The sequence below is a fragment of the Erpetoichthys calabaricus genome, chromosome 1 (genome assembly GCF_900747795.2).
Source record: "Erpetoichthys calabaricus chromosome 1, fErpCal1.3, whole genome shotgun sequence".
Taxonomy (NCBI): domain Eukaryota; kingdom Metazoa; phylum Chordata; class Cladistia; order Polypteriformes; family Polypteridae; genus Erpetoichthys; species Erpetoichthys calabaricus.
In genome coordinates this window covers 338,421,618-338,434,362 of record NC_041394.2, presented here as the reverse complement: position 1 = coordinate 338,434,362, position 12,745 = coordinate 338,421,618, and the positions used below count along the sequence as shown (strand labels likewise).

General features: G+C 40.5%; 1 protein-coding gene across 5 annotated transcripts; it reads left to right on the top strand.

Moving 5' to 3' along the window:
• Positions 1-179: 179 nt before the first annotated feature.
• LOC114667794 (zinc finger and SCAN domain-containing protein 29-like) lies at positions 180-12,669 on the top strand. Of its 5 annotated transcripts, none has more exons than XR_003718786.2 (3): positions 180-343; positions 2,705-2,783; positions 11,906-12,669. XR_003718786.2 is itself a non-coding variant. In XM_028823277.2 (3 exons), the coding sequence occupies exons 1-3, from the start codon at positions 297-299 to the stop codon at positions 12,277-12,279; spliced, it is 780 nt and encodes a 259-aa protein (XP_028679110.2). In that variant the 5' UTR covers positions 187-296; the 3' UTR covers positions 12,280-12,669. The 5 variants fall into 5 exon arrangements, 4 of the variants coding, with proteins under 4 accessions (XP_028679110.2, XP_028679094.2, XP_028679119.2 ...); XM_028823277.2 differs by having other exon boundaries at positions 187-343; positions 2,705-3,063; XM_028823261.2 differs by having other exon boundaries at positions 187-343; positions 2,705-3,063; positions 11,888-12,669.
• The last annotated feature ends 76 nt before the right edge of the window (positions 12,670-12,745 follow it).

Genomic DNA, 12,745 nt, shown 5'->3' with positions numbered 1-12,745 from the left:
TTTTATCGTCACCCTGTCTTTCTATGCTGCATAAAAAGTTCTGAAACGAACAACAAATGGAATAAACAGACGAATCCTTAAATAAATGAACAGAGTGTTTTTAATACACTCAGACGGCACTACCACCGTTAGCATCCAGCATATTGCGCGAGCCCGGTAAAATTTCACGGCGCACTGAGTTGATCCGATGTGGTATGTGACGTCATCAAGGGCGACGAAATGTTTTAGTGTGTGCTGCTTGTCTCACTTACGTGAGCAGTAAACTGTAATTGGTAAATGAGACTAGGCTTTTGCTAATGAGTGAACCAGTTCTAAAAAATATTACATCATACAGGGACAGAGGGTAAGTGATTTGTGTTTGGGGCTGTCACTTTATAGATTTGGAATGTTTCGTTCGCTTCAGAGTTATAGCGATTTGAATCACACGCAGCAGAGTCTTTATGACTCTGTTCGACTGCATTGTCTTCCGTCCGCGGCACTGAGTCCCGTTAATACTTCAAAGGACCTGGAGTTATCACTATTATTATTATTATTACTATTATTATTATGTCAATTCTTTGAGCGCTTTGATATCTGTTTTTGTGTTTAAGAGAGTAAACAACTACCGTTACGTACAGATAAGCCAAAGTTACACTCGTGAATGAAGTACGATGGTATATCGGTTGTATAGATGTATGTATAATTAGCTTTGCACATCTGCACACTGCAATTTCATCCCCTTCTTCACAGAACTGCTCAAGCGCATCCTTTTTCAAGTCCAGCAACAAACTGGATTAAGATCTGGACTCTGATTTGGCCGCTCCAGGACATTAATCTTGTTGTTTTTTAAGCAAATCCCATGTAACTTTGGCTTTGTGATTGAAACTGTTGTCTTACTGGAAAACAAATCTCCCAAGTCTAGGGCTGTCTTACTAGAATCATACGCACCTGGGCAAGGTAGTGCACTGGGTCCCCTGTTTTGATAGCAAAACTGAAGCATACATAGACATCAGAAACATTGTGGGCCCCTTTACTCCTGGGGCCCCCAGCCAATGCCTATTGTGCCCATATATTAAGACAGCCCTGCCCAAGCTGCAGATTTTTTTTGCAAGTTTTTTCCAGGATTTCCCTGTACTTTGCTGTATTAATTTAACCCTTACCCTCACAAGCTTTCCAGGGCCTTCTGTAGAGAAGCATCCCCACAGGCGGATGTGGTCACTACCATGCTTCACAGAGGAGATGGTCTGTTTTTAATAATGTTCAGTGTAATATGGCATTTAGTCTGATGGCCAAAAAGCTCAATTTGGGTCTCACAAGATCATAGATTATTTTAGCTGATGTCAGAGCCTCTCCTGCATGCCTTCTCCTGAGATATTATGTGAGTTTTTTGTTTTTATTTCTTTGCTTCCTTCCTTTAAATCTGTGACTGATGAAACACCCAGACAGCAGCTGTCTGAACTGTCTTTGCGATCTTGGCCACTGTAAGCTTATAACCACTTCTGTGTTCTCGTAGGTCTCATGGTGGATTCCATCAGTCATCTTCTTGTACAATCATTCAGGTTTTGCAGAGGGACTGCTCTAGCACATTTACATCTGTGACATACTCTTTCCATTTCTTAATGAATAATTTAAATGGACTCCAAGAAATGTTCTTCTGTTCAACCCCAGACTTTTATCTTTCAATCCCCTTTTTATGGAATTGCTTGGTGTGTTAATTCACTAAAAACAATCCTTTGAGGTGGAACATCTTGACTACAGACAAGTGATCTCCATTAACTTCTAAAATAATTTGGCTCAACCAGTGATTATTTATTTCTTTGTGTCAAATTAAAAGGGGTGAATACTTATATGAATGATTATTTTGATTTAAGATCTTTTCACTTTGAAATCAATGAGTCTTTTTCTGTTCATCAATGTCACAAAAGCCAAATTAAATCAAGTGATTAAATGTTGTACAACAATAACATGTTAAACTTCCAAAGGGGCAAATACATTTTATAACCTCTGTAAATATATAAAAAAATAATGTGCTACTTAAATTTTAGAATTTCTTTCTTTCTTTCTTTCTTTATTCAGTGCACAGTGACTTGTGCAAAAGTAGTGTAGTTGGTGTCCATTTAAGAAGTAGTGACGAGTTAGGTCTTATAGGGCTGTCAGATTGACTATGGCTACTTAAATATAATTCAAATGTGTTTTTAAAAAAATCTTTGAAAGCAAAAACTGATGTTTGAATGTGCAGAGCATGACCATTCCTTGCCAATATTTATCAACCTCCTTCAAAAGTTTCTGTTCCTTCCCAAGCTAGAAAAATTAAGCTCCATGCCCCAAGTTAACAAGTAATATTATGTCCCATGCTATTACTTTGTTTCCACTAAATTGTTACAGAAGTTCAATAGGCGCATCTTACAATAGACAAATAAATAAAGAAAACCTGCCAAAAATGCCATTCAGCCCTTTTACACATAATATGTGTAAGGCAAGCAGTGAATACTGGTGGCCCACAACAGCGGGAATGTTTCTATAACTTTACTCCACACTTCTAAGTTTGTTTTATATTTGATAATTTCATATGAAGAGCAATGAGGTACCGTTATTATGCTACAGTGTGATTTCCCCTTACTGTCTGACTTGACATCAACTTTTGTTGCTGTAGCTGTTACAATTAAAATATTTTTAGAACTGAATGGTGCAGTTTTGAAGGAATTAAATCCTTTTCTTTCAACAGCAAAGAAGAAGCAGCTGGCATTTACTGTAACATTAAGATGAATGTAAAAGAGGAAACATGTGAGGCTGACATAATGACAGTGAGTATTAAAGGGGAGGAATGTGAATGGGAGTCTTCTCACTCCAAACAGGAGAGTCTGTGCATTAAAGATGAACGTTGTGAACTGGGATCAGTGGGCATTAAAGAAGAGTCTAAGGATATGTCTTTCAACATCAAGACGCACGAACATAAAATTATGAAGTGTGTCGACCTTAAAGTGAGTTCTGAATCATTACAATCTGACACAAAGAGAACTGAGGAAATGTTTTCTGTTAGAACTCGAGAAGATCAACCATCATCTTCAAATTGTTCTGGCCAAAGTAAGTGTAAAATAAAAATATATTTAAGTTTTAAGGTTATCAGTATGGGCCTGTAAAGGAATTCTCATCATTTTTACATGAAACTTGGAAAAAGTATAGAGGTTTTATATTATATGATGAACAGTGGGGGAAAAGGTTTTTTTTTTTTGGAAATTACTCACTTTTAACTTCTTCTTTTTTCGGCTGCCCCCATTAAAGCTGTCGCCATAGCAGACCATCCTCCTCCCTATTTCCCTGTCCTCTGCATCCTGTTCTGTTACTTCCATCACTTGCTTGTCCTATCTCACCACATCCATAAAACTCACTTTTAACTGAGTTTTAATAATTCACATTATGCATTAAGCTGTAATTGTAAATGTGTGTACGCATTGTGAGGAGACTGTATTCAATGAAAAGCAATGGAAAGGTAATGACTTGTGTGGGTTCAGTCTTAATTGGTGGTGTTGGAGTGTTTTCTGATTAGATGAGCTCAGTTTTGTTGACCTTATTCTCTAAAGCATAATTTTATAATGCTGTTGTGTTCAAGGGAGATGCTTGTGGTGAGTATGGCAGTGTGAGTTTAAGAGGGCACCCTGAGATGTGCCATTTTGTTAAAGCTCCTGACCTCCAGTAGTCACCTACTCTTTTTACATTCACTCTCAAATGCCTTACACTCCTATCTTAGGATGTCCTGTAAATTATGGAGGATCAGAAGAGAGAAGATGGGCAAAAATCATAGTAAAGTAGGGATGAAATGGAAAGCTTCAGTGGAATGCTGAGAAGCAGTGATCTCAGTCCGCAGCACACGGACTCGACAGATCAAATACATACCTCCATAAACCTTCCCCTTAAATTATTATTTCAATCCTCAACAATATTGACGTCTATCCCATATAACTAATATGGCCCGCTGTGGGATCCATCTACAGACATTCATGATAAAGGAGCCATTTTGCCATTCACCCGAGAATCGGAAATGGCAATGTGGCTGAAATGTTTGTGGTTTAACATTTTAAAAATAACTGCATTCAGAGAAGAGCAAGTAAGAGGTATCTTGAAATTCTGCTTCAGTCTTTTGCTTTCTTATATACATACATTAGTCTGTAACTTTTAAAATTAAATATTCGCTTACCTGTGCACATACAGTAGTTTATACACACTCACACTCTCTCACTTATACAGCAAACATCTGTGACCCTGTTTAGGTCTAAGCATGTTAGACAGTGATGGACTGACTGTTAAATAGAAGGCAAAAAAAAAAAAAAAACAAATGTAGTAGCCCTTACAGCTACACTTTTTTTTTGTTTTTTCTTTAAACACAGTAAAAGGCTCACTTGTCATAGAAAGCATCGGGTCGTGTGGCTGTTGGTTACAGGACTGTAGAAGCAGTAGAAGTGAAAATGATTGGAAGATTAAATGAAAGCTGAAAATGGTGACATGATTACTTTTCTGAATCTGGAAATGCAAAATTTGACACTTCCTAGAAATTAAAAAATATAGTAAAAAAATTAGTATAATTGGAAAGTATGAATTTAGAATTCTACCTGACATTAAGTCTTTGTGAATCTTACTACTGCTTACAAGAAGGCAAAGAATAGAAAAAAAATGAAGAGGTTTAGTATGTGGTTGAGTTATATAGCGCCTGTTCAATAAGGATACATATGCAATCTAAAAAGTTTAAGGGTTGTACTCACACTAGCATTTTCTTTCTCCCCGAGAACATTTGTCCGCATGTAATCCCACAAAGTCTAGTTCGTTTGACTAGTTCCGTGCCCTGGTGCCGCCTAGGCAACATTTAGTAGAATTTGGGACCCGTGTGATCGCTAAACGTGCCTGAGCACAAAAAACGGACATGACGTCAGTGATGCGACAAATCAGTTAAACAAACATGGCGGCAAAGGGATCGCTCTGGTCTATTGCAGAAGTGCAGTGTTTACTTGAAATTTGGGCCGATGACAGTATCCAGGAGCAACTGGATACAACACACAAAAACTCGGAGATATTTGGTAAGATTAGAGACTACCTTCATGCTCGTGGATACCAAAGATCAATTGAACAGTGTCGTGACAAAGTGAAAAAACTGAGGATTCAGTACCTAAAAATACGGGATGCATTACGTAAGTCTGGCAGCTCATCGGACGAAAAAGAAAAGTTTCAGTGGTATGATATCATTGACAAAATAATCGGCCTTAAACCAAGTAGCGAACCTAACGTTTTCGAGTCGTATGCGGCAACACCATCGGCAGCATCGGATAGCGTGGACACTGAATCGCCGCCAGAATTGAACAGTGAGTAACTGAACATATTTTCTACATTATCATATAGTGACCCACTTAAGAGTGAGTAATGAAACGTGTATTTTATATTATCATGTATATTAACTAATTTATAGTGAGTAAGTGTACGACGCCAAAGTCTTTACCCTGCCAAATAAGCGAACCAGCCGCCGTGATTCCGAGATTTACGGAAGCGTATTAGGGCCATGTCCGTATTTTTTTTCTTCACATGGCCCTAAAAAGCTTCCGTAGAGAAGGGATACAAAAGTGTGTACAGCTGAAGAGCACCACTGAGGGCAAAACACGTGTCGTGTACTCATTTTATTATTTGGCAGATACTGTATCTCAAACAAACACACACACATATAATATGATATATAATGGAAGCGAAGGTCTGTGATACGGTTTGCCTATTTGTACACTGTCTTCTTCTTCTTTCGGCTGCTCCCGTTAGGGGTTGCCACAGCGGATCATCTTCTTCCAAATCTTTCTGTCCTCTGCATCTTGTTCACTGTGGAAAAAAAAATGTTAAATTTGCAGAACAAACTGGCAGCTGCGGTTGCCAAAATTTTACCGTAATAAATAAGGTGACAATATTTTAAGTTCTACGGTATAACTTTAAAGTAAATAACTTATTTTCTTTACAACACATCACAATAGAAACTAACGTTTACTCATCACCTGAAATCCGTGCACTTATATATATATAAAACTAACCACAGCTAATAACAAACATGTTTTTTGTGCTAATTGCTTTATTCAATTAAAACAAATTAGTTATTTTTTTCTCTCCCGGTTTTCCCGTGAACGCCCTGACTTTTCCATGGCTTCCATTTGGAAATGCTGGTTTTGTGGTTCATCCATAAAACCATTTTCACAACCATAAAACCATTAAATAAATATTTTAAAAGAAATGTAAAACACTTACCTGGCGCCAGGGGTGGTTTTCCTTTTCAGGTCCTAGATTCAAGGAATTTTATCCTGTCCATGACCTTCTGTAAAACATTCTTAATGGGGAGAAGTTTCTCTTTCTTTGTATATAATTGCCTTCTAACCCATATCACCTTTTATATAATTTATTCACACTCATTGTTCCTTACTCCCATTCTCTTTCTTTCACCTGCCAAATATGACTGTTTCTTTATTTACAGCGCCTACTACTATTCTTTCCGCCCTTGCCATTTTCCACACTATCCTTATCTTCTTGTATAATATGCTACCGTGGCTGTCCAGGATATTAAACCACCTGTAGCTCGCAAATCGTTTCACCAATTGACCTGAACTTTGGTACAAATATACTACGTGACGTCTACTGTCTGCTTTCAGGGTGATGATTTTTATTATTCTTCTTTTATTTTATTGTATAATCAACTCACAGAAGCAGCCAGCGGGGCGGCCGTGCGGCACATGCATAAAGGCGCTGTTCTCATCCCTACCACCTTCACCGTCATTTCCTTTGCCTCTTCATATCTTAAATCATTCTTGAGACAGATTGAAGATTTAAGTGCCAGGTTAAGTGAAAAGTTAAGGAAAACATGCTAAGTAATTGCAACACAAACGCTGCCTTAATCAGTTTTAATGCAAAAAGATGCAGACGAAAGACGAGAAGAAGCGGGCCATTAGGGTGGAGAAAAGAAGAGCTGCTCAGGAAGTAAATGCATCAACCTCTGAGCAAATGAATGATAAACGTACAAAGAAAGAGGATGAAAACTGTGAGTGAGTTTGGTTTTAAAAGGTCGGATGTGGGTGGATCATTATGTTCAAATGTGTGAATACTGTTTCTATACTACTGCATAATACTGCAAGCCATGTTGTACTTCTTTGATTTATTTTTTTTTCAATACTGTGTAATGTACCCGGGTACTGTGTAATAGTGTGACGACATGTTGAATTTATTCTCAACATTTCCACTTTAATCTTGACACTTATGATGAGAATAAAGTCGACATGTTGACTTTATTATTGCTGTTTATGTCAAGATTAAAGTCGACATATTGACTTTATTCTCGTAATTTGTCATTAAAGCAGAACATCGAAAACTAAACTTCATCTTAAAATGAATATTTAATTTACTAGATTTTCTCAAACCCCGTCATAAGATATGTAGCACATTAAATGCTTTGTGTTAAGTGTTCCTGGAGCCATGTTAATCGCTATGTGCTTCTTAAACTGACTTCCTGTTACATTAAGAGGAGGCGCAGGCAGCAATTACCACACATAATACTTTAATTTCATGATATTCCTGCTCCCTGAACATTTAAAATGCTAAGATAAATACTTGATATAATTTTCATGATGAAATGCATTAAAGCATGTATTAATCATGTGGGGGGCAGGGTGTGGTTGAGGGTGCACTGCTGCGTCGCCGCAAAGCGGGTCCCAGATGTTCCCTGCCTTGAATTTGCATGTTTTTCTGGTGGGTTTACTCGGCGTGTTTCAGTTTTTTTTCAAAGTCATGTAGGATGTGGGGTTTTGTTATGCTATATTAACCCTGCTAGTGTATGTATTGCTTGTATTCACTCTGCAATGTGCTGGTGCCACGTTCAGGATTTGCTCCTGCCTCGCACACAATGCTTGCTGGGATGGGCACAATCCAAAATGGATAGCATAATTAAACATGTATAACGAAGATTTTTTTTTTGAGTTCTGAACACTCCGTGGTTTAAGTTTATAACTAGGTTTAATTTCACAATGACATTTATCATGTGGTGATTGGTTAGGTGGAGAAAGAAAAAGGAAAGAGAGGAACTGGGGGTTTAATACGTCAGAAAGAGACAGCATGCATGCAATAAAGAAAGCCCGCTCAGAAGAATATCCATTGAATTCTGTGTTCGTGTCTCCAACCACCAGATCACACACCCAATATTTACACAATATTTAAGTTAAACCTATGCGCTATCCATTCATACATCCAGTTTTTTGGAGCCTCGTCACACCTGCCATAAAATTCTCTACACTGAACATACACCTGGGGACCCCTTACTGCGAGGGAGCAGCACTACCGCCTCACTACCATGAATGTTTAATACCTGCTTTAATGCATTTCATCATAAAAAATTATCTTAGCATTCTACATTTTCTGAGAGCAGGAATATCATGAAGTTAATGTATTCTGTGCGGCGATCGCTGCAGGCTCCTCTTCTTAATGCAGAGGAAGTCAGTTTAAGAAGCGCGTGGCGATTAACAACTGGGTCGGGAAACACTTAACACAAAGCATTTAATGTGCTACATTAATTTATGGCGGGGTTTGAGAAAATCTAGTAAATTAAACATTGATTTTAGGATGAAGTTTAGTTTACGACATTCTGCTTTAATGACAAAATAAACTATGTGAATAAAGTGGAAATATCGACTTTAATCTCGACATATACTTTTTTTTTTCTTCGCTGTGTTCGTATTTTTTTTTTTTTCCCACCGTGGCTCTAATACGCTTCCGTAGGGCTAGCATTATAAATTAGCATTATAAATGCAAGTTGCAGTTTTATTATGTATGTATATAGCTTAGCTTGAAGCAAGGTCCATATTAATGCAGTTTGCCTTAATGATGGTCCAGTTGGTAAAGATATCATCACTAAGTTGCACTTGTTTTATTTTAATTTGGTGAATACTGTGTAATGCACCTGGGCTTTGAAGTCTTGGAAGTAATAGTGCAACTTCCAGTAATAATACTATTATTTATTGTTTATTAGTTTAAATATTATGCAGTTTAATGATGGTAAAGTTGTTTAAAAAGTCACTTTAACGTGTTAGTGGACAGAGATTGTTAACATTAACAAAGTGTAGTTGGTTAACAAAAAAGACATGTTCAGTGCAATACAACTTTTGACAAGCACCTCTGGATATTTTACTAAGTCTAAATGCCTCTTTGGATGGTTGAAAATATGCTGTCAAAATTTTAGTTTAAGTTGTTTGCAAACTTCCATCCATCCATCCTCTTCCGCTTATCCGAGGTCGGGTCGCGGGGTCAGCAGCTTGACCAGAGATGCCCAGACTTCCCTCTCCCCGGCCACTTTTTCTAGCTCTTCCAGGAGAATCCCAAGGTGTTCCCAGGCCAGCCGGGAGACATAGTCCCTCCAGCGTGTCCTGGGTCTTCCCCTGGGCCTCCTCCCGGTTGGACGTGCCCGGAACACCTCACCAGGGAGACGTCCAGGAGGCATCCTGATCAGATGCCCGAGCCACCTCATCTGACTCCTCTCGATAGGGAGGAGCAGCGGCTGTACTCTGAGCCCCTTCTGGATGACTGAGCTTCTCACCCTATCTTTAAGGGAGAGCCCAGACACCCTGCAGAGGAAACTCATTTCAGCCGCTTGTATTCGCGATCTCGTTCTTTCAGTCACTACCCATAACTCATGACCATAGGTGAGGGTAGGAATGTAGATCGACTGGTAAATTGAGAACTTTGCCTTACGGCTCAGCTCCTTTTTCACCACGACAGACCGATGCAGAGCCCGCATTACTGCGGATGCCGCACCTATCCGCCTGTCGATCTCACGCTCCATTCTTCCCTCACTCGTGAACAAGACCCCGAGATACTTGAACTCCTCCACTTAGGATCTCGCTCCCAACCCTGAGAGGGCACTCCACCGTTTTCCGGCTGAGGACAATGGTCTTGGATTTGGAGGTGCTGATTCTCATCCCAGCCGCTTCACACTCTGCTGTGAACCGATCCAGAGAGAACTGAAGATCATGGCCTGATGAAGCAAACAGGACAACATCATCTGCAAAAAGCAGTGACCCAATCCTGAGTCCACCAAGCTGGACCCCCTCAACACCCTGGCTGCGCCTAGAAATTCTGTCCATAAAAGTTATGAACAGAATCGATGACAAAGGGCAGCCCTGGCAGAGTCCAGCTGTCACTGGAAACGGGTTCGACTTACTGCTGGAAATGCGGACCAAGCTCTGACACCAGTTGTACAGGGACCGAACAGCCCTTATCAAGGGGGCCGGTACCCCATACTCTCGGAGTACCCCCCACAGGATTCCCCGAGGGACACGGTTGAACGCCTTTTCCAAGTCCACAAAACACATGTAGACTGGTTGGGCAAACTCCAATGCACCCTCCACAACTCTGCTAAGGGTGTAGAACTGTTCCACTGTTCCGCGACCAGGACGAAAACCACACTGTTCCTCCTGAATCCGAGGTTCGACTATCCGACGGACCCTCCTCTTCAGAACCCCCAAATAGACTTTTCCAGGGAGGCTGAGGAGTGTGATCCCTCTGTAGTTGGAACACACCCTCTGGTCCCCCTTCTTAAAGAGGGGGACCACCATCCCGGTCTGCCAATCCAGAGGCACTGTCCTCGATGTCCATGCGATGTTGCAGAGATGTGTCAACGAAGACAGTCCTACAACATCCAGAGCCTTGAGGAACTCCGGGCGTATCTCATGCACCCCCAGGGCCCTAACACCAAGGAGTTTTTTGACCACCTCGGTGACCTCAGTCTCAGAGATGGGGGAGCCCACCTCCGAGTCCCCAGGCTCTGCTTCCTCATTGGAAGGCATGTTAGTGGGATTGAGGAGGTCTTCGAAGTACTTCCCCCACCGACCCACAACGTCCCGAGTCGAGGTCAGCAGCGCACCATCCCCACCATATACAGTATTGACACTGCACTGCTTCCTCCTCCTGAGACGCCGGACAGTGGACCAGAATCTCCTTGAAGCCGTCCGAAAGTCGTTCTCCATGGCCTCCCCAAACTCCTCCCATGCACGAGTTTTTGCCTCAGCAATCACCAAAGCCGCATTCCACTTGGCCTGCCGGTACCTATTAGCTGCCTCCAGAGTCCTACAGGATAAAAGGGTCCGGTAGGACTCCTTCAGCTTGACAGCATCCCTCACCGCCGGTGTCCACCAATGGGTTCGGGGATTTCCGCCACAACAGGCACTGACCACTTTACGGCCACAGCTCCGGTCAGCCGCCACAACAATAGAGGCACGGAACATGGCCCATTCGGACTCAATGTCCCCCACCTCCCTCGGGACGTGGTTGAAGTTCTGCCGGAGGTGGGTGTTGAAGCTACTTCTGACAGGGGGCTCTGCCAGACGTTCCCCGCAGACCCTCACAACACGTTTGGGCCTACCAGGCCTGACAGGCATCCTCCCCCACCATTGAAACCAACTCATATTGTTTGCAAACTTAGTTCAATAAAAAGGCTCTATATTTTGACTGCATCTGTCATGCAATGTGATTCCTTCTCATTAGTGCCCCCCCTTGAAAACTTTCACTTTATGGAGCCATGCAAACCTGTATTAATACTTGTGTGCATACTAAAATGTTTTTTGTTCAATGTACAATTTTCATGACAGTGGAATATGTTATTCTTAGCCAGTATTTGCAGTTGAAAATGTGGTTAACTTCCACTCATGCATGGGGAAAAAAATACCGTCCAGTACCGTGAAACCAGTATAATTTTGAAAAATACCATGATATAGAATTTTGGTCATACTGCTCAGCACCAATGATGATGATTCCTGACAGAAGTCAAAAACTTATTTGCTGTGATTATAATGAACTGTTATTTATATTAGTTTGCAATGCTTATACAATGCTTATTCTGCTATTATTTTGACAGTCACATCATTCATTTCAGATCATACAAACACTGGGAATGAAAGTTGCAACAGTGGATCACTTGATATAACACCCCCAGAACAATGCAATAAAAGGAGGAAGAGGAAGAAGATGGATGTGAGTGACATGATGGAAGCATTTTTGGACATGCAAAAGAAACATTATGATGAATTCATGCGAGGAGAAGAGTTGCATCTCCAGAAGGAGAGAGAGATGCTAAATGATTGGATGAAGGCACAAATGGAAATGGAGGAGCGTCGACAACAGATGCAACGGGAGGAACGCCAAGAGGCAAACAGGATGTTCCAGCAAATGATGAACAGAATGTTTGATGCCATGGTGCCTATATACCAGCAGCACACACCATCACATCCAAATAAATCCAGTCATTGAAAATATTTTTTACCATAATCATGAAGAGACACCAGTACCCTACACAGATGAGCCACTTCAATCTACACAGGGCCATCATAACCCTTAGTTAAGAAGTGGAAGTACAGGCCTATTGTTATTGTTGTTACACAAGTTCCAGTGTAAGTCTGGAGAACACATTATGTTTTATTGTAATGTCTTAAATAGTTGAGTGGCATAAATGTTTAATTATTAGTTCAAGTATTCTGTTCTCAGGAATAATGCCACAGTAGCATCCTGCATTTTTTTTAAACAGCATTGTTCTTGCCATGGTGTCTTGATCCATTTGTACTTATATGTGAAATTTTTTATTTACTGTATTTTTTTTACATATTTAACACTTCAGCAGTTGTGTTCTGTAAATACTGACCTGACTTTTTACAGTACTTTGAATAAAAAAATTATTCTAGTCATTAGCCAATACTGTATTTGTTACATATCCATAAGG

Coding starts and splice junctions, on each gene's coding strand:
- LOC114667794 (XM_028823261.2), top strand. CDS start 297: ATGAGTGAACCAGTTCTAAAAAATATTACATCATACAGGGACAGAGG. Junction 344..2,704: donor ACATCATACAGGGACAGAGG/GTAAGTGATTTG, acceptor TTCTTTCAACAG/CAAAGAAGAAGCAGCTGGCA. Junction 3,064..11,887: donor TTCAAATTGTTCTGGCCAAA/GTAAGTGTAAAA, acceptor TTATTTTGACAG/TCACATCATTCATTTCAGAT.